We start from the raw sequence: 22,159 nt of genomic DNA on the forward strand, positions 1-22,159 counted from the left end.
GAAAGTGCTCTTTGACGACAGATAACAGGTGATAAACAGATAAGGAGGATGACGCCGTCCACAAGCAGCTCATCACTCAGCTCCAGTTGCTTCTCTAAAGTGGCAGCGTGCTGATCTGAAACTACTGCAGGTAATACAGTGCTTATGGATAAGTACCCCACACAACCTCACATCAAATAACCTGAACAATCACTTTAATACCAAAGCATTTGTAATTGTATTCTGGGGTAAGTGCAGGCGTGTCATGACTGTACATGCAGCCTATCATATAATTGCAATGACCCTGGTCTGATTCCAGCTGGGGACATTTGTTGCATGTCATTCCTCTTTCTTTCTCCATTACATCTCTATTGTAACTGTTGAATGGAGGAAAAATACAAGAAACAAAAGTTGGGTAATCCTCTGCCAACATGAAAACACAAGGATTATTTTCAGTTTGATGTTAAAGTGTGGTTTTGCTCTTGAAAGGCCTCGTTCTCCTGTAAGTTTCTTGAGTCAGATTTAAAACAAACATGGTAAATATATCCCTTACAAACTGGCGTCTACTACACCCTCCAGTATAAAAAGAAAACAGCATCATATGTCCACTAAAATAAACCCCCCAGACAGTCTGTAATCTCTGGGCCTTTCTCTGTAGTTGGCCTGGTGTCTCCTCTCATTCAAGCCTCTCACTTATCTGAGGCTGGACTCTTCAGCATCTTAGCAACAGAGACTGATCCAAAGCCAAGTGAACTGATCAGAGTTGAGCAGCTGCTACTTCTCCACAGTTACCTGTTTACTTCCACTGACACAAGGGAGATAATAACAGAAGGTCTAATTAATGCTTGAAAATGTATTTCTCTTCTTTTTTTTTTTTAAAGCGAACAGCGAACATAGTTCATCGCAGTGAACAAAAGATATAATCGGGATATTATAAGGGCATGGGGGAAAATGTCAGTGCTGTCATTTAAATCATGGAGACATTCTCTATTTGGTATGAATGGGAAGATTGTGTCCAAAACAGGAAGCATTTTTAATGACTTAGGAAAGTTCCAGCATCCTGTGATGCCCAGAGAAACAGCAGAAAATCAAGAAGGAAGATTTCCTGCATCGCTGCGTGACCATCAGACAGAGACAGCCTATAAACACAATGTCTCTTTAATGTATGTGTCCTTGTTGAACTTTCAAGTTTAAACTCATACAGCCCGCTCAAAGTAAAACCACATGAACATAACTTAAATGGCACAAAGAGGAAATGTCCACCGCTGTCAGTGTAGATACAGATATTGCTGATGGTGTCATACTTGACAGGTGGACGGATCTGAGATCATATGACATTTGAAAACAATAAAGAAACAAGTGAAAGCAAAGCCCTCACTTCAGAGAAATCTCTTTGGTTTTCAGTCTTTACTCTGGTGTTGATGGGATGAATAAACAAAGTCTACACCTCATGTAAAACGACACAAATGTCCAGTTAAGAGAATAGAGTCCAGTAGTAAAACTTTACTGTTACACAAACATAATTTGGCACCTTCACAATATGTAAAAGTCACCTTGTAAAAAACCTCTGAATGAAACCACTGTAAGCTGAGAATTGGACCACGATGTACAACGATAAGTTTACTCATTTGACACTGCTCAACAGCACCAAAGATACAACTGCATGTCACATGTTCAGATATGTTAGATTGTCTGGTCTGGTAGATCACAGCTGCTTCACAAAATACAGCTGGAGCAGATGATTGTGCTGTTGATGGCTGATGAGAGAGCTGGTTCCACACCGCTGCATCCAGCTGCGAGACGTGGGCTCAAGAGAACTTCTCGTGCTCTCTTTAGAGTACTTCCTTAAAACTGGTACGTCTCAGAACGTGCACTTAAAGGATCGCTTTGGAGTTCTAAGGTCCATCTGAATACACTACTCACATGACTATACTGTATGTACGTTGCTGTGATGATTGCTCCTGTCCGTTCTGTCTCTGTAGCAACGTCCTTCCCTCTGCGACTGCACTTTTCAGTATCCTTTAGCTGTGGCTCACGAAGTGGAAACACAAAGAGGGAATTTTTTTTTTTTTTTTTACAGGGAAATACTCTCAGTCTGCTGAAGCCTCATATTCAGTGGTGATTTGTAACACATTACTTAGTATTTTCACTAGCAAGTAATGTAAAGGGTTGTAATTTGACAATCAGTAACTATATCAGAGTTATTAATCCCAGTAAAGCTCTGTTACTTTGAAGTTTGGGGGTAAGCTTGTTCGCTGTCTTACCGAGAGTTTGATGGAAGGTACTCCAGGTCTTTCTATTATTTTCCCTTCAGTCAGTTTTTCCCTCATCTCTGTACTTTTATAAAACATATTCATAAAGCACCAAAATCAGCACATTTTTACGCTCAGGTCGACACGTTTTCAACTTGTGCCGACAAATTCACATCTATTCGTTTACGCCCAGCCGGGTCTTTAATTTGATTCTGTCGGCAGCTTCACTACATACAATTACTTTACGTTTCTGTCTGAACACCATCCAGATGCGCTCCAGTGTCTAAATCCGTCTGAGGTTCACTTCCTGTCTGAAAAAGGGGTGCGTTGACTAATCTGAGAAAACTACCTTGCTATTTTGTTGATTGTTTTTTTTGTTTTATAATAGAAGCTCAGTTCCGTTACATTTGATCCCATCTCATCTTTATTAAAATGAAGAACACGAAAAACTGACCAACCAGTAACTAAGACCTTTAACTCTCTTACTCGCACCCTCCGGTCAGTTTAACCGCTAACCTGTACCCACAAACTACCTAATGTTCTTCTGAGCACGTCACTATCACATCAGTGTATGAACACTTGATAACCTGGGTCAGTTCGGTTTGGTTTGGTTTTTCAATATGAAGCACCATTGAGAATGATATAAATGGGGAAGCTGTATGGATCCAGTCATCTCTGAGTCTTCCCCAACTGGATTCACTTCCTGCTGCTCAGATTGCAGATTCACACCTTTTTTTTTTTTTAGCACCAGTGATGAAGATGTGAGTGTGTTCCTGGTTCACAGCTCATCACTCTAGCAGTGCACAGGGTCAACAGAGACCGTGCTAGAGTCATACTGCAGTGAAATGTGGCGCGAATGTCCTACCAGTCTCCCTGGTAACAGGTTTATGCCTCTGCATATGGCAGGTGATACTGCTCCTCCCTCTTGTTACACCGTTTGGCTATGATTGCAAGGTAGAGCACCAGCAGAATGACCCAGTAGCAGGCGTAGAGTATTGTCCCTGTTATCAACAAGGCTTTCTCTGTCTCACTGAACGGCTCCTGTGTTTCACAGTAGACCGTATACACCACACCTCCGAGCAGCACCATCGCCCACACCGTGACGGGCACGGCGCCAATCAGGTTGACGACGATCTTCCTGCGGCCCGAAGTTCCCCATCCAGCCTTGTTGATGGTGAGCAAGGCAAATATTTTGGCAGGGAGCAAGCTGGACATGTAGATCAGAGAGTAGAGCGACATGAAGATCATGACCAAGCTGCCACGCAGGAAACAGGCGTAGGTTGCCTTCACCATCCCGACCAGCTGCACGGTCAGTAGAAAGAGCAGGATGTTCCACAGCCTTCCACGGTAGAAGAGATGGATGACGGTGGCAACCAAGAAGAAGGGGAAGAAGCCGGTGACCACAGACTCGTAGGTCATCCAGAGGCTGTGCTTGTGGAACCACAGGGCGTTGTAGAGCCACTCACGGAAGTAGGACTTGCTCCATCTAGTCTGCTGGTTGAGCCAACGCAGATACTCGGTCGGCGTCTCAGTCTGGCACTGCGATCGCGCCGTGAATTTCGTCTTGTAGCCGAAGCTGAGCACCCGATTGGTGAGGTGGCGGTCATCGCCGAAGCTGCACTTGGAGCCCAGGAAGGTCTGGTGGTACCAGGGCTCCAGGAAACGCTGGAGCAAGGAGTTCCTGTACATCCCCAGGGGGCCACTGATACACTGGACACAGCCAAAGTAGGACTGGCAGGCTCGCTCAATGTTGAACGCCATCCAGTAGCGCACACTGCTCAGGAAGGAGATCCACGAGTCGTACTTGTTGAGGATCTGGAGGATGGAGAAAGTCAAGAAAGGAAGAAAATGAAACTTCCCCAAGACGCTTCAGTCAACCTTCATTACACTTTCCACGACTGATGGTATTATATTTCACCTGTACGTCTCCACCGACTCCTCCCACCATCGGATCTTCCTCAAGGATCTTCAGCATTTCGATGGTACATGCTGGATCCAGAACTGTGTCTGAGTCACACACCTGAAAAACACACACACACACACACACACACACACACACACACACACACACACGCACACACACACACACACACACACACACATGGTGTAATAATGCTGAGGGTCACACACACAGACACTGCCACTTACAGGCACTGCTCAAATGAAGGTTGCAGGTGTTGCAGAGCACTCAGTGGTATTAATGCTAAAATCCATGAGAGAAATGAGAGTCTGCTGACGGAGATCCCAGCTGGTTGATTGTGACTGTGCAGCACCAGGTCAGCTGTGGACATGACCTTTGACCCAAAGCAAGGGTGCAGAGGGCGCACGTGCAACCGCTGGCTATAAAGAGTGGTCCATCATTTTGGAATGCAAGTAGTTAACTCTTTATATGAGGGGTCCGATGTTGATTTTCAGTTGACTTGGGTGACTGTTGGGTGTTCATTTAAAATATAGTTTTCAGATTTCCTTTTTGGTTTAAATTTAGTCTTAAAATTTGGTTTAAGGTTTGTCTGCTCAAACACAAACATCCATAGAGGCACAGTTATTGTGTGGTACTGTGCTTATAGCACAATTTAAGCAACCAAATTCAAAGCTGCTGGTATTTCTACCACACACTAAAGCTTTACGTAGAAACAGTCTCCTCTTTAAAATCTATTTAATTCAGAGGCATGTGGACGTCTGTATGCACCAGCACAGAGGCGAGGCAGATATCAAATCAGCATGCAGATGAATATAAATTTGTCTCCCTGAGGACTTTGTGTAATGTGATTATTTTTGGCTCTAACTACACACACTCAGCCAACCCACACTCAGTTGTAGTGAAGGGCGTTCTGCCAATATCATCCGTTAGCCATGCAAATGACTGGGGATTGTAATCCTGGTCTGTCTGGTGTCTGTCAGTCAGTCCACCACTTTGGTCCAAACTGAAATATCTAATAAATATAACAAGTGGATGGATCATAATGACATTTTATACAAACATTCATAGGCCCCAGAAGACCCTCTGACTTCTCATCTAGCACTGACGGCCAGTCAAAGATTTCACTTCTCCTGTGAAAAATATCAACGTCTAGTTGGTGGATTGACACAAACTGGTGGAGACATGCAGACAAAATGAGTGGAGAAGCAGGATGACGATGGCTCCGTCCACAGGACACCAGGGGTCACTGATGGTTTGATGACTGTGAAAATGAAAAGTGAATCATATGCTGTGGCCTTCACAGTCACCTGATCTCAAAAACAATCCGACACCTATGGGAAACTTTGCATCGACACGTTAGGCAGCACGCTGCACCACCGTCATCAAAACACCCAATGAGGTCAATATGTTTCGGAAGAATGGTGTTCATCCTCCAGCATCAATGTCAAGGAGCAGTGCAGCTCTGCCGGCTTGTAGTGGCCCAATACCTGGCTGAGACACTTAATGTTGGGTTTTCATTTATTTTGTAAATTTGTCACCTGTCTGTGCACGACATGGTGAAGATTTATCCCACTGACATCCCCTGACTTTTCCTCAAGGGGCCACCATTAGGTTGACATGTTTGATAGTAAGTGAAATGTCCTGACAACTGTTGGATGAATTGCCATGAAATTTGGTTCAGACATTATTGCTCCCCACAGGATGATTTGTCACAACTTTGCTTATTCCTTTACTTTGGCGTCATAAACTGAGATGGACATGGAGTAAACAGGTTACTCAGAGCTCTGACCCAAAAAACCCAGAAATTGGCTATCAAAGCTTGCAGTGTTGAATTTAAGCAGTTGGTACCATATACTTATATATGTCAAGCCTTAACACACAGCAAGCAAAGCAAAACAAACAGGATACACCAGTAACAGAGGAATAAGATATTAGAATCCAAGCGAGACAAGCGATTCGACTTATAAGAACAGAAATTTGAAACACTTATGATCTCACAACAAGCATAAAATCAGAGACTGGAACTTTTGGAAGACAAAGCATCTGATCATGAGGACTGTAGTGAGGTTTTGAAACAATGAAAAGGTGTAAGGACAGAGTCTAAATGAAGGTTGATGTTCAACAAAGTAATCAAGTTAATGGGGATACCGGCTTTCCTTTAAAGTCTCAAGCAGAAGAGTTAACTGTAGTGACATCATCAGGGTTATTTTCTGGTTTCACAGAGAGAGGAGCTCAGATCTTCATGTGTAAAACTTTAAACTCAGACATTTTATCACAAGGACATTCATGCGAACTCTTTTTCTGTCTGTGGCTCTTACCTGCACATAGTCCACACTGTCCCCCAGTGCTTTAAAGGCAGTGTACATCACCTCTCTTTTCCCTCCCCACTCCTGCATGACGCAGGAGTAGCGACAGCCTCTGACCAGCCGAGCAACTCGTGCCGCCTCCTCCATGTGCACTGTGCTTCTGCCTCCGCCTCCAACACCACCTCCTCCGCTCCCATCACTGTGGTAGTTTCCCTTCCACACCAGACTGCCGGCCTGGTCAGCGCCCCCCATCACCTCCTGGAAAATGTCCATCATGTAACGGTCCTCCGGCCGGTTCCCATCCACCACCAGCACCACCTTCAGGCCAGGGAAGGAGATTCGACGGATGCTGCGCAAGCACTTCCTCAGGTAGTCCGGGTCCTCCTGGTAGGCGGCGATGCAGAGGGCCACGGAGCGACGGAGGTGCTGGGGCCGGGCCGGGCTCCTCATGCGCCGATGCTCCAGGAAGGCGAAAAGGCTCTGAAGGAGGAGGTGGAGGGAGAGGAAGGCACCATAGAGGCCGAAGGACAGGTGGTGCTGTTCGGTGTGGATGAACTGGTAGCCTTTATAACGAAGAAACACAGTGGAGTAAGTATAAAACAACATGACCATCACTTGTTTTGACACATGTACTTGCTTCTTTATGTCTGTATGAAATTCACAAGTTTAACCTGTGACATAGGCCAGCAGGATGGTGAAGAGGACCACTGCAGCAAAGAGGGTGGTCACCACGATGTTCAGCGTATTCCTGCAGCGAGAGGGCATCTGAGGGTGAAGGAGGAGGTGAGGGAGCGGAGACCCCGACAAGATGTCAAGGTGAGAATCAGAAAGTAAGAGGGGTCGGGTTCAGGGGACGGATAGAAGGAGGTCAAAGAGTTTATGTGACAGAGGGTGAACGTGCAGGGAGAGGGAGAAGACACAAGGTAGAAAAGAGAAAAAATACATTACAAGTGGGTTAACTGTGTTTATATTGGCTGCCACTTCAGTACCACACATGGGAGGAGCCTGAGCATGTTAGTCAGAACAGGGGAGGGGCAGTTTCAGCAGTATGTGGGTTGGCTGTCGTTCAGGAGGTAGAAATTGGTCGTCCACTATTTGGAAGGTCATTGGTTCAATTTCCTGCTCCTCTAGTCTGCAAGTGTGTGGGGCAAGAAACTGAACCCTGAAATACCCTGATGTATCAGTGTGTGAATAGGAGTGTATGCTAGAAAAGTGCTATAAATGAATGTGTGTGTGAACGGGTGAATGTGACTTCCACTCTTCCAAAGTTCTTTGAGTGGTCTGTAACACTTTGCAGATAGCAGAATACTCATACTCAGGCCACATGCTTGTTTTCTTTTGGCCCAGTGTACTCTTATAATTATAATTATAATTATATTATATATTATAAAGAGAAGGTCTGGACCTGCTCTGTTTGAAAAGTGCCTTGAGATAACCTCTGTTGTGAATTGGCGCTTTACAAATAAAAATGGACTTGACTTCACAATGCGCCTGGTTCCATGGCCCAAATCTGGCCCATATACATCATGATTGCCAGATGCTGCTTCCACATCTGGACCAATTCTGGCGCACACACAGGAAATCAGTGAAGGATAACAGTCGAAATCTGCCCAGATGAGATGTGGAGGTATAAGGGCCAGACTTGGGCCGAGGCCCCAGGTATACTGTATGTTGGGCCAGAAGTTTAATTCTGTTTTCTGGGTAAAAAACAGCTACATACATGCAGTCGCAGTCCTTTACCATATTTGAAATGTGAGCCGCTGTCAACACACCAACATCAGTCTCTGTCGTCATGGAGAAATGGCGCCAGAAGCAACAGAGGAGATACTAAGATGCTGGTTTACAGCTGCTACTACTATAACTAGTACTAGTCAACTACTTCTGCAATTAGAAGCACTAGTGATAAATCCTCTCATAGTAATATTACTTGTATTATTGCTGTTATTTCTGCTGCTGCTACTTTTAGGAAGAAGAAATGATATCACTGCATCTAATATCATAACTAGAGCCATTAGCACTGCTGCCTCAGACCACCACAGCTATGCAAACACAGTGTAGAGAATAACATGATGTCAAACACTATCAAAGAGTATTTGACTCCCATTTTATGGATATCCAATCACGTTAAGTGAAAGAACTTACAGTCGAACACTTCCTGAACATCTGTTCCCCTCTCCTTCATCTTCCTCCCTCACCCCTCCTCCCTTCAGCCCCTCTGGCATTCCCTTCTTCCCTCTGGGTTAATAGCTCTAAATAAAGGCCAGCTAGGATTTGGCCAGTGCTCAGGACCTGTTGAACGGAGGAACAATCCTGCCCTTTCATTCATGAAATTACCCCCCCCCCCCGCCCTCACCTGGTCAGGCCCACGCAGGAGAGACAGACTCATATTTATATTGTTACACTCAGCTCAGCTCAGCTCTGTGGGACCCACCGGCACAGACAGAGTTATCTGCCTCTCTGGGTGGATGAACAAGTTTACATCCTGGCACTGAATCACTCTCCAGGAGAAACTGTCTGTGATATTCAGGTCCTGACAGACAAGGGCATTTTTGTAAATAGAGAATTTTGGAACACACACAAAACATTTTTTTCTCAACCATTGTTTTCATGTTTCATCACATCAGGTTCTTTAGGATAATCTCAAAACCAGAACTTTTCACCGAAACCTCTGTTCCCCCCTCTCTGCTTGGTATTTATTTTCCTGGAACTGACTCCTGCTCGACTATTCTGGTCATACTGGTATTATGTTTATCCTGTAGTTGCATTCAGGTTCCTCCTGGATAAGAGCATCACTTAAAACAATGAAAAATCCCACATATAGAGTATTAACATTTTAGTCAAATTGTCTGTTTTTATTTACTGAGGTTTTAAAATACAACTTCAAACTTTACTACAAGGGAGGTGACAGGGATTTTGTTAAACATTTGTATTTGAAACATTTAAAAGAAATATATAACACACTGTCAACAGTAGGGACTATTTCTTTGATAGAAAGGGTGACACAAGGTCATATATCACACTGTATACGTCCTTATGGGATATGAGTATGGATCCCATATTTGCCGCTGAGGGTCACAGACAAAGGAGCTTCTGCTCTGTATGTGATCTGTGGTTGATTATAGCAGCATGCGGAGGCAGTGTGGCCTGAATGCCCCGAGGCCACAGGCCAGATAACAAGCGGAACAGTAACTGTTGACTGTTTGATTAGAGGGCCACAGTCACCAGAAGGGGCTGTTGGCATGTTGGGAGCTGGGATTAGTCCGAGACTTGTCGGGGGGGGGGGGGGGGGACATGTGCAATTAGCCCCAAGGTTACATCTGCTGTGTTACACTGACTGTAACACAGTGGCAACTTGGTATTTTAGGGAATGACTAAGATGAAAAATGAAAAACATTAAATGCAAAGTTTACATTTTTGCATTTTATAGGTTTTCAGCATTTCTTTCCCCTGAACAGTAAAATGAAACAGAATTCAGTGAATAATAGATTATTCTGTCTGCAGCCACAAGTCAGCCCGTCTCTGAGTTTAGAAAGGATGTCCATCCATCCATTAGCTACACCGCTTATCTGGAGCTAATCCCAGCTGACACTGGGCGAGAGGTGAGGAACACCCTGGACCAGTCTATCACAGAGCAGACATACAGAGACACACACAATGCAGTTAGCGTTGCCAGTTAACCTGCGTGTCTCTGGACTGTGAGAGGAGGCCGGAGTGCCCAGAGACCACCCACCACAGCCACGAGGAGAACGTCCTAATTCCACACATGAGCACTAATCACTGCACACCCTGCCTCTGTAAAGGATGTTTTCTCTATTACCTCTATTAAAGTAGGATTAACACCAACATCTAGAGACTAGTTTCTACTTGAACAGAAGTCCAAAGAAACTGAGCTCCATCAAAAATCTTAAAATCTTCCGTATGAACTCAGTCACTCTGGCGAAAAGTTAAATGTCTGAGGTAAATGTGGTGAAAATGACATCTGACAACTGACAACTGTTCTTCACAGAACCAGAGGTATCCTGACACCTGAGGCTGTGGCTTGACATTTTACCCACATACTGTATCCTGAGTGATTTTGTGGTGATGCTGGAACCTGATTTATCGATCCTGTGTACATGTGGTCCAGGTCTATGTTCAAAGCCAGAGTAGGATCCATGTTTAGAAGCTAGACGTTGTCCAGGACAACCAGATCATTACAAATGATCCAGGATGAAGACGTTTCCAACAAGCTGCATTAGGTAAAGAAGCAGGTCAAATATATGAAAGGTAAAGAAAAGTTATTTCAAAGCTAATCAACATTCCCAGGTAAAAACACATCAGCCAGATCAGTAATAATATTCCCAGGTGTATCCCAGGAGAGACAGTGCCACATGGGAAGAGGTTTCTGACTGAATGTGCTGGGAGTTCAGCTGAGGAGGGGGGGTGTTACCGAATGATGGTTTGGCCTCGGCACAGGGACTTTGACCCAGCTGAGGGAGAAGAAGAAGTGAGGGGAGGGGGGTAGGTTTGGAAAAGAGTGTTAGGTAGAGCAGGAGGAAGTTAGGAAGGGAAGGTAGTTAGGAAACAGGACATGAAGGAGACAAAGATAAAATACTGGACAGTAACATGCACTCAGTACTTCCTTATATGTTGCCACTACTTTACAATAAAGCATTTGCCCAATAAAGCATGAAATATGTCAAAGGTCAAGAGGCAGACCTGCTCTGGGGGTAGGAATCATTTTAGAGATGCCACTGGCTCAGAGCCCGTCGGACAAATGACTGAGCCTGAGGACGGTCGGGACAACATGGATGTCCTACATTTCAAAATCAGTCCATGACTAAAAATATTTTTAGGCCTGGACTCTTTGCTCTGGATCTGCTTTTCTTTTGTTGCTTGTATCACTATTGGATCATTTCACCAAAGGACTGCAGTTGAACATTAGCCAGCTGGCTAACGCTGCTGCATTTACACAAATGTGGGTTAATGTGCTTTGTCTTTATAAGTAATTAAATGACAGTGAAATGAGATTGTAGAATTTTCTACTTTTGTGTTGTGACACTTCAATTAATTAACATTAATTTGTTTTGGGCCACTTGGAGGCAGCTGAGTATTTTCCACTCTGTATGATAATATCACATTTACAGTAAATTATGTATCTTATATTATCAGTATGTTTTTGGAGTGAAAATATACTGTATGGTGTGTCATTTTGCAAACATTTACTCAGAATCAAATAAATTAAATTAAATATGTTTGGTATGGAAACCTTTGGGATCCACACTACAATTGAAAAAGCCAATGGTTTGTAATAAGACACATTAGAGGAGGTTATCCCCTGTCTTCTAACTGCTGTCTGAAATTATTAGCTGTGCTCACACCTAACCTGTTTCTGTAAAAACCTTTTATAATTTTACTGATCACTTCTTCTCTTTGTCTTCAAAATGAAATTTTCATCTAGAAGGTTTGTTGCCTGTCTATAGAGGTACACCAAGTGGAACTGACTATTAAAGCAGTGGTTGGTGAACACCATAGAAGAGAATATGGTGGAGAACAGGATCTAACATGTTCATTTTCTCTGTATGAACAAACTTGAATGTGTGTGAATATGAATTACTCACGTTTTTGTCAATATGTTTCTGTTTTATATCGAATCAGATCTTTATTTTCATCTGCGTCTCATCCAGTTATTAAAAAACAAAGAGAAGTGATCCAGTCCGGCCTGATGAGCAGACTGTTTATTGACTTGCATTTTCTCACTGTTGAAACCAGCGCTTTCTAATTCCATTAAACCTGTCAGCTCCCCGAAGCCTCACTTCCTGCTGATGTGAGTCATGATTTCATCAATAAGATGAGTCAAGGTCAAAGCTGAGCAGAGAAGAACTCACATCACAGAGATATGTTGTGAAACCTGGATAAACCTTGTGCTGACGTGGTGATGAGGAAGACAAAAACCTGTAGAAGTGTGTGTGGGATTTCAGAGTCATTTACCACTAGAGGGCTCAGTCACTGTCTCCACTCAGAGTGTAACACACAATCCTCTTTTACACACAGACCTCATTACATAATGAGGGAAGTGATGTAGCTATAGGGAAAATCTAATGAAGTCCTCACAGCACACACACACACACACACACACACACACACACACACACACACACACACAAAGTCATGCCTGAATTATGTTTCAGGTCTGTTTGATACTGAGTAATTTCACACTACCTGCTACTGAAGTGGACCCAGTGCAGCTTCTGGCCTTCCATCATTTTAACATGGGATTTAAGACCTGTCATAAATCTCAGTATGAATCATATATCCTGATGATGGTGACCCCAATATTATTCAGTCTGTCTTTCATTCAAGACAAAGAAATCTAAAAAAAACACGAAACTTGCTGCGTTATTCAAACTCATCAGAGGATGAATCTTTCCCATTTAGGACACTACTGTCTCGGCTTTAAGAACAGCACATTTATACTGGCAGTGTGTATTGTGTTTGGTGTTGGGCAGGTATTGTACAGTGGGTTTATCAGTGGTTTTATTAAGATTAATTTATATGTTGGACTGAACCAATCAGTAAAACCTAAACAAAAATCTAAAGCGTCTATGAAGCTCAGTGAAACTGAGGGGAAAACATATTTAATTAAAAACATAATTACACGATTATCTGAAGACAAACATTATCGAACATTAGCCACCATAAAACATTGGTCACACCCAGGGGTGGACAGTTACCAAATACATTTACTTGAGTACTGTACTTAAGATTTTTCAAGTATCTGTACTTTACTTGATTTTTTTTTTCTTTTTCTCCATCGCTGCCTAAAAAAAATTGCTGTCCACCTTGAGAAAACATGTCAGGGTGTGTGACATTTGTTTAATGCCAGATAAACGTTTAAACAGTCGACTTGTAGTAGCTGCTGTTTTTGTTCTATGGTTGGTCAAATTACTTTTCATGGATTTCTTATGGATTTGCCAAGTTGTCATATTTGTCCTGTGTGAATCCATTGCTAACGCATAGCCTGCTAATTGTTAGTTAATGAAAATGCAGAGTTAATTACTGACTGAAGTCCATCCTACAAGCTTTTTATTCTACAGGTTCTAAAATCAGTCAGTCAGTCAGTCAGTCAGTCAGTCAGTCAGCAGGTTGTTTCAGAGTCATTAGCTTCTGTAAATGTGGAACAATACAACATTGTATTCACATAAAAAAAATCTACTTTTGAACACTTAAATACTTTTAAAAGAAGGTGCTCAAGGTAAACTTTGCTGCGCTTTGTGTTGAAATGAGCAAAGGTGCATTTTATTACTTATGAATTAAATGTTTCATTTGTAAGAGGAAGAATATGTCATTTCTTCTTTCAAAAGATACACATAGTATCTTTAATCCAGCAGCTGGATGTTATCACTCATCCTTTGTGACTGGACCAGAAGTCGTGGGATGTTAACCTTACAACACTTCACCTGAGGTCTCACTGTGCAGCAGCAGCCTGTCAAACAGCAGCAGGTTTAGTGTCAAACGTCGCCAGACTCAGGCACGTCCAGCACGGCGGTGATGCCGTGGAAAATCAAACAGAGCAGCGTTTTCTTTGGAGACGCCAGAAACCTTCAAACAGCCGCACTGAGGCGTTCCTGTCAACTGTTTCCTAACGGTTAACTGTCTGCCTGCCCCCACACGGGGAAAAAAGCAGCGCATGCGGCGGACGCCAGAGGCAACACAGTGGTAATGTACACACACAGGCAGGGAGCATAGATACACACCTATTCCTTCACTTTTACTGAGCAATTTTACAACTTCCTCCAGCAATTAATGTGGAAATGAGCAGCAGTTCTGAACTTCTTTAGTCCTGTTCAAGTGATTAGTTAACTCACTCACTCACTCACTCACTCACTCACTCACAAACTCACATATACACTCACAGTGTCAGGCAGAAAAAATATTTTCTCTACCTCGCATTGCAAACACATTTACCACACAAGCCTGAACACACTCAACTCTTTGTTCTGCAATTTCTAACTAAGCTTTAAGGTTTGCTTATTCCAAATTTTTACTCAAACTTTCCATCCAGTCTCTGTCCCTCTCTCATGTGAATACTTTCATTCATTCTCTTCTCCCAAACCTTTACACCCTCCTGCCAAACCTGAAGCATTACATTCAATTTCAGTTTAATCCTGAACACAAGTTTAAAGGTTAATCTGAAGTGAGGAGCAGCAAAAGAAGCAAAAGTCTTATTTTTCTGTCCCTGTGGGGGGAGTTTAAACCATAAGGACATTGTCTCTTAGCAAAGCATAGTATTAAAACCTTTACCTTCCTGACCCAGTGGACCCTCTGTCTTCGTCTTCCCCTCAGATCTCCGTCCGGCGGGTCCGTCCGTCGAGCCAGGACGTCCAGCCCTCTCCTCAGCACAGCACACTTCTTGTTCCGTCCCCCTCCTTCCACCAGCTCACACTACATCTTTATTCCCGCTTGCTTGCTTAATTCAGGAGATCCCACATACAAAAATACAGCAGGCAGCTTAAACCACCACCCTCCACCACTTCTCTGAGCCAGCCTCCCTGCTGCCTGCTCCTCCTCCTCCTCCTCCTCCTCCTCCTCTACCTCCTCCCTTGGTCTACCAGGACTCTCCCAGGGCATGAAGCCCCCCCCCAGCCCCCCCCCCCTCCACTTGTGATGTGATCAGAGGTGCTCAGCCAGCAGCTGATGCTGGGGCAGTCTTACATCTGTAGATTACAGGTTGGGGGCTGCGGCTTGTCTTCTCTCTGCCTCTGGTGCTCTCCATCCCGGCTCTTGATTTCCACCATGAGCCTGGGGCCAAAGCGACGGCGCAGGAGAAGATTGAGGGCCAAAGCTTGATCTTGGCCTCGTCCTTAAAATTTAATTTCTCCTTTGTCCTTTGCAGTGAATCATCCCCAGGTTTCGTCACCACCTCTCCCTCTGTCCCGTTCTGCAGTATCAGCTCCTCTCTGCATCCCGTTTGCAGCAGAGCCCGAATCCTCCTCTCCCTCTCTCCTCTGTCACGCTGTCCTGCTTGGCTGGCTGGCTGGCAGACCAACACTGCTGAGCTTCTCCTCCACAGCTCCTCTGTCTGTCTCCTTTAACCCCCCCTTCCTTCTCCTTGCCTGCCCCCCCTCCTCCCTCCCCTCCCTGAACACCCCGGCTAGCTCCCTATCTCTCTGCAATGCAGCCAGCAGTCTCCAACAAGCCTGGGGACTGTTTGACCGGAGCCCCCTCTCCTCCTCTCTCTCCGCCTGACTCAAAGCATCCTTTATGGGCTTATTTACCTACCCTCCCTCCCTCTCCTCTCCTGCTCCACGGCTGAGCTGCTGACATCCTGCAGGTTCCATGACCACGCTGGGCTGGCAGCCGGAGACAAATTGCAGTGTGCCTGAGAATCGATATACAGCTGCCAAAACCACTCAAACACATTTCATTCAAGTCAGGTAATAGAAAGCATTGGATTTAAAACAAACTCCCGTAAGAAAATAACATTGAAGTGACTCACAGACGCCTAACAGCTGCCCCTCGGGCTCCCTGACTGTGACACATGGTGAGATATAGTAATTACTGTAACTAACCTCTCATGGCTTCAGCTCACTCCCCCCCACCCCCACCCCCTCACAAAGGGTAAACTGACCATATTAAAGGCTTTGAGACAGACCACCAGAGTTAACTGCAGGAGGATTTTCTCAAACACTCACTGAAAGCTAACCATGGCTGAAACACGGGAAAACTGGTATCTTAAAGGAGTAAAACAGGAAGTGTTCGCCAGTGGGGAATGTTACATTTGAAAACTGCACTTACATTTGCACTGATTAATCCACGGATGTAGTGGCTTGTTTACATTGTCACTGGATTTTCTTGACACTGCATGCTTCCCGGTGGACACACACACACACACCGTGCCCCCAGTCGCACTGTAAAAGAAACCAAACACGTCTTGAATGACACCTGTGTATGTTTACCTGCATGCAGCCCAGAGAGGTGTAGTTCTACGTTTAGACCCTCTCTGATGGTAATTTCCAAATTCTCTGAAACTGTCAGCCTTAGTTTGTGACACTGACACTTTCTGTCCACTCCAGAGACCAAAAACAAAAGAATCGCCTCATGTGCTCGTGTGTTTCTCTTTTGAGGTCAATTTATTTCCAGTCAACGGGTCGACAACGGGAAACACGGACGTCACTGCTTTCTGTTAAAAGTCTGTAGTCTTCAACCCTAAACTGAATTATGAGGGTGTTTTTTTGTTTTCACAGGTTAGTAGTTCTCATGACATTTAAAATGAGCTTAATGTGTAAAATCTGGTTTGTTGACGACTTCCAGAGTTAAATCATTCAGCATCATTCTATACAAAGACTCCTCAGACTCTGTACCAACCTATATCATAACCTGATTTTTCTCATTTTGTCAATGTATGGAAACAAAACTCATTCACCTCCATCCTGTTGGGGTGGAGGCAGAAATCTGTGATGGATATCCTAACAACGACTTCCCCTGCACGGTTCAATGTCACAAGAGTTATGTGAGAAATGTGTTTTTTTTTCCCGTTATGAACCAATAAAAGTCCTTTCAAATCTGCGCTGTTAAAATATATTTTGAGACTAAGGCTGAGGATGTGAATGTGCACAAAGCTTTTGGGTCCTGAGATTGCAGATGGTTGATGTTTGCTACATTACTCAAGTGGTTTGTTGCTGAAATCCAACAGTAACACAATTTATCTCATGTTTGATTTCATTCAAAACGTAGGAATGTAAAAGAATTTGTCTTTCTTCATCATAATTTACTGCAGAGTTCACTCTCGCTGTGGATGTCAGTACGCCCAGCTGTGTCAAAGCAGGGATGACCTTGGTCAAAATGCTGAGTTCATTAAAATCTCTGATCCACTGTATGTATTAGCATTTCATTTAGCGTTTTTTAACTCTTTATTGTTACTATTGTAGATGACAAAGCTGATGGTAAAACCCTGTATGACACAGAGAACGCTTCAATATCCTCTTAACAGACAATGTCAGAGGCACAGTCGCTCTCTTCACCTTCACTATAATGAGAGCTGTGCAGGCAGGAGTAGTGTCAAGTTGAGCTGCAGTCTTCTACTGCCTCTTTTCACAGAAAATAATTGTATAAAAAAAACACATCTGTACTGTGCATCCAAAGTGAGCTCAGGTGTGTAGTAGTAGGTGGTGTTTTTGGCTACAAAACCCTTCATTTAATTGCTGTAACTTCAATGATTTTGGCCATTCGGTCGCAACAAGCTGAACACAACACTGACAAACTATCACCTTATTCAGGTGTATAACCACCTGCTTCCACGTGTTCACCTGCTAGTTGCTGCTCGGTGTTGGGGAGGTGGTGCGCAGTGGTTTAATGACAGCTGATGTAAGAGACACTGATGAGACTGAACTAAATGATAAAACTGAAACAATGAGATAAACGATGCTAAAAGGCTTCACAGATCACGATGGACCATCACTATGGTAATGTTGGAGAAGAGAGTTTGACAAAGCGACAACGCGATTGGCTGGTAGAGATCGTGGCCAGATCGGCTTGGTTACGGAAAACAACTAAGTCAGCTGATTACAAGAATTGGGGTGAGGAAGGGAGAGAGCGAGAGAGAAGTGTGAATGTGAAACTCTTCCTGATTGAGCTTACACTGAGCTTCATTTAAGGAAGATCTGGAGAATCTGTGGCACTAAAAACACTAAACCAAAATCAGTGACTCTGTGTTTAAAGCCTCTCGTTCTGGTGTTTCTTCTCATTCAAAAAACTACAACCACAAAGCTGCAAAGTGTTTGTGTAAAACTGATTTAGTTCTCCATTTGTAGTATCTTCATATATCGTAACAACAGTACAGGTTCACCAGAGCATCACTGTCATTCGCTGTATCCAAAGTAACTGCACAAAGCCTCAATCTCAAATACAGTCCAGTCAATTTAAAAGCTTTCCACCATAAACTGTAAGCATCCCCTGAAGGTATGCGCTTTAAGTGCTGCAGTCAACTCCCAGCTCTCTTTTACTTCACTCCAGTTCAGGCCTTTGTGATTTAGATTTTACTCACCTGAAAACAGGTTCAATCCAGTAACAAGAAACACACTTTCTGTGGAAATAAACTGCAACCACTTATGTTACAAATCTGTAAAGGACAGGTTCACAGTTGTCTGTAGCCGTCATTCTGTTCAAAGTGTGTTCTTAAGTTTCCCTGAAGCTCATATGAGGCTTCAGTTGTTTGAGAGTTATAGTCTTTTTAATATAAAATCCCCCCCCCTTTTTTTTATTACTGCCCCTCCACTGCAGCTCAATAAGAAACACTGTTTGGGGGAAACACAAAGAAGGAACTTTATGACTTGAAAAATAATAAATCTATTCTTTAGAAATCAGCAGGCCGGAGCTTTACTGACACACAACACAACCTTCAGTGTAAACACAGGTGTGACTCGAGAGCCAACGGTGCTGCATGAGCAGAGGCCTAAATCTGCCACCGTGATGAAAGAGCCTGCATCTGGGCCCCGCCCGCCATGGTGATACCGTGACTCCCTGTGGGAGAAAATATCCATGGACTGCGAAGGCTGAAGCTCCATGTGTTTGCCCGCTGTACGTTCACACAGAGGCAGAGCCGGAGAAGGTCATGCTTCATACACTGTTCGCCGATTGCCCAATGGATGAGACAAAGGAAGGAATGTCTGCCAGCCTTAAGCCTGACTCTGTTCAAACCTTTTGCTGGAAACCATTTGGCCTTGTTTACACAGAGCAGCCCAGCTATTGCCCACTTTCTGCTGCATGTTAGAGTTCATATATGCCAAAGATAAATCCACTGCTGCCACAGTGTTTTCAAAGACGTGAAAATGCAACTGCAGCTCTGAAAAAGGTTTGTGTAGAAAACCAAAATAACTCAGGTGAACCTGTGAGATCTAAAGTAGAAACCTGCACTTACCCATACAGAAATGTAACATATATATATGAGTGATACAAGAGTGATGTTGCCATATATGTTAACTATAGGGGGATATATTATTATCACATATATGCATCCTCTCTATAAAAGTTTGTAACATACTGTATTTTAATATATATGACTTTTTATATGGTATAACATATTGCAAGCATATCTGTTAACAATATATATTTAATTTATATTTGCAAGTTTATTAAAATAACAAAAATTCTCTACGCTTTTCTTACTGATTTCTTATTCATTTTAATGTCTATCTTCCTATTCTGGGAAAGTGGTCTCCACTTTTGGACCCTGCTGTACATAATATCAATGTATCAATATATTTTGATGGATATATATTCATGTAACATATGTAAATACAAACATAAACATACATATTCATATGGGCTAGACATGTATGTCAATGCATGAAACTGTTCCTATTTCTAACAGGTTTTATGTATAATTTTACATGTTTTTATTTTATAGGTAAATATATTTCACATAAGGAAATTCAACATCTGCACATTGTAGAGCCAATTTTGCTCTAAGGTGAGGAAAGCAGACAACAATGAGTCAAAGATTTATTACTGAACAATATGTCAAATTAAAATGAACAACCGGCAATCAACACAATCATCTGATCATCCAATTCACATCGCAACGGGACAGAGCCATCTCCCGAAAATAGGGACACCACTAGACCCTACGGTTACACATGACCTTCCACTCTTTTTTGGCATCTGTTCGTGACACTGAGTACGTAGCGCCTGAGTCTACCAAGAATTTTACCGGGTAATTTGAAACCGTAAGGGTTAGCTCTGGAAATTTCTCATAATCTTTACTATTAAAATACATAGTGAATTTTAACTGAGCGGGTGTAGGGTGGTTTACTTGCGGTTCTGAAGAATGGTGCCCTGTCTCCGGAGTCCGCCCCTCCAGAGCCCCCACTTCTCCTCAATGAGACCCTGGAAAAGGTCGGTCTCGGCCTCTCAGGACATTCCGCCTGCCAGTGCCCGCGACTCCCGCAGCAGCGACATGCGCTCTCCCTCCCGTCTTCTCCCTCTCCCTCTCCCCCTGCCTCTGATTCCCCTCGGTCGGTGTTGGAAAGGTTCTGGGCGGGTGGTTTACACGCATTGAACATGGCCAGTTGCACATATTCCAGTTTCTTCTGTCTGCTTTGTTTCATTTGATTTCGCTGAAGCTGTTCCTCCGCATGCTCTGCATGCTGCAGGATGGACGGAAGTGGACAGGTTTTCCAGGTGACACAAGACTTCCTCACCATCTGCACTATCTCTGGTCTCATTCGACTCAAAAAGTGTTCTTTCAAATGAACTTCATAGGGGGTCGGGCGGTTCAATACCCATGAAGTCAGGTCTGGTAAGGCCACTGTGACCATCAAAGGCTGACGTTAGACGTGCTAAGAACGAACTGCATGTCTCTTGCGGCCCTTGCGTCATGGAGGTGATAGCAGACAGATTCAGTCTCTGAAGGAATTTCTCTTGGACCATTTCAATGAGCTTCTTCACAGAGTCGATAAAGTCAGCATTTTCTTTCCCTTCAAAGTCTGGATTCATCAGACGGCAGGCCATTCTCGCTGGTGTAAACACACTTTGAACCTTGTTGTAATCATTACCTAGAGATTTGCTCATCAGGCGTCGTAATTCCAACATGGTGGGCCTGTATTCTTTGATAAACTGTACAAAGTCAGTCTCCCACTTAGTGAGATTATCTTCGTGGCTGCAGATGTATGACATGGCCTCTGCCACTTCTGCATCTGACCAGGGTCTGAACACCAGGATCGGACCCTTCACTCCAGACACCTCGACCATTGGCATAGTGATGGCAGGGGATATGGGGGTGACTGGAAGGGAAGATGTATCCTTTGCTTTGAGTCTCAGCTGGGCTCGGCGGCGGGTACTGACAGGCGAATACGCTGGTGCCGGTTGTAAATAGGGAGGAGGAATTGGTGGAGCGGAGTCCAGATCCAGGCACGTTGGGTTCCTCAGAGTCTCAGAAAGAGGAGGATAGAGAGTATTGTTAATATCAGGGATTTCCATAAGCTTTCCAGATTTTAGCGCATTGAACCTTTCAGTTCTCTGTCTTTCCCTTCTCTTCGCCTCATCTTTCCACATTCCAAAAGCCTTCCAATCAAGGCGGAGTGCTGGGCTGGACTCATAAACTCCAACTTTCGCAATTGTGTCTTTAACTGTTCCAATTGATTTTCACTAAAACTGCCTTTAGAGGGAAATCCTAGCTCAGACCACTTCTGGAACTGGGTTAAACTACCAGGATACCGTTCATTCATGAATTTACACAGTGATGGTAGGTTCTCCATGGCTGCACCTGTCTCGCCTTTACTCTGACCGCTGCCAATCTCTAGTTATCTGTCTTCTTTGTATAACCAAAGGTGTGCATCAATGAATCTAAGTCACCAGACGCATACAAACCCAGGAAATACTACAGCTATAACCATGGCACGTCTGCCAACAACTTTCTCTTAGTTGTGAGATGATTCCTAAACTACTTTTAGCTAAGTTAGATCACTGAATATCCTCACCGCACGTGGTTGTCCGTTGGATCAGATCGGCGATCCAGGCTCCGCGGGATGGAGGTCTCAGTGGATGGTCCAGTCTTTGGCTGTCCGTCCGGCGGAGTCCAGATCACGTGTCTGATCCCATCCTCGTCGCCAAGTTTGTAGAGGCAATTTTGCTCTAAGGTGAGGAAAGCAGACAACAATGAGTCTGTCGAGAATCAAGGATTTATTACTGAACAATATGTCAAATTAAAATGAACAACCAGC

The 22,159-nt window shown here is 43.8% G+C and overlaps 1 protein-coding gene across 3 annotated transcripts; it reads right to left on the minus strand.

Moving 5' to 3' along the window:
- Positions 1-1,121: 1,121 nt before the first annotated feature.
- On the minus strand, positions 1,122-22,057 carry has3 (hyaluronan synthase 3). 3 transcript variants are annotated; one of them, XM_056386317.1, is made up of 5 exons: positions 21,917-22,057; positions 7,130-7,223; positions 6,471-7,021; positions 4,150-4,251; positions 1,122-4,046 (listed from the first exon to the last, which is right to left on the minus strand). In XM_056386317.1, the coding sequence occupies exons 2-5, from the start codon at positions 7,221-7,223 to the stop codon at positions 3,117-3,119; spliced, it is 1,677 nt and encodes a 558-aa protein (XP_056242292.1). In that variant the 5' UTR covers positions 21,917-22,057; the 3' UTR covers positions 1,122-3,116. The 3 variants fall into 3 exon arrangements, with proteins under 3 accessions (XP_056242292.1, XP_056242294.1, XP_056242293.1); XM_056386319.1 differs by lacking the exon at positions 21,917-22,057 and adding an exon at positions 20,251-20,390; XM_056386318.1 differs by lacking the exon at positions 21,917-22,057 and adding an exon at positions 14,742-15,041.
- Positions 22,058-22,159: the final 102 nt, after the last annotated feature.

The sequence above is a fragment of the Seriola aureovittata genome, chromosome 10, assembly GCF_021018895.1.
Source record: "Seriola aureovittata isolate HTS-2021-v1 ecotype China chromosome 10, ASM2101889v1, whole genome shotgun sequence".
NCBI lineage: Eukaryota > Metazoa > Chordata > Actinopteri > Carangiformes > Carangidae > Seriola > Seriola aureovittata.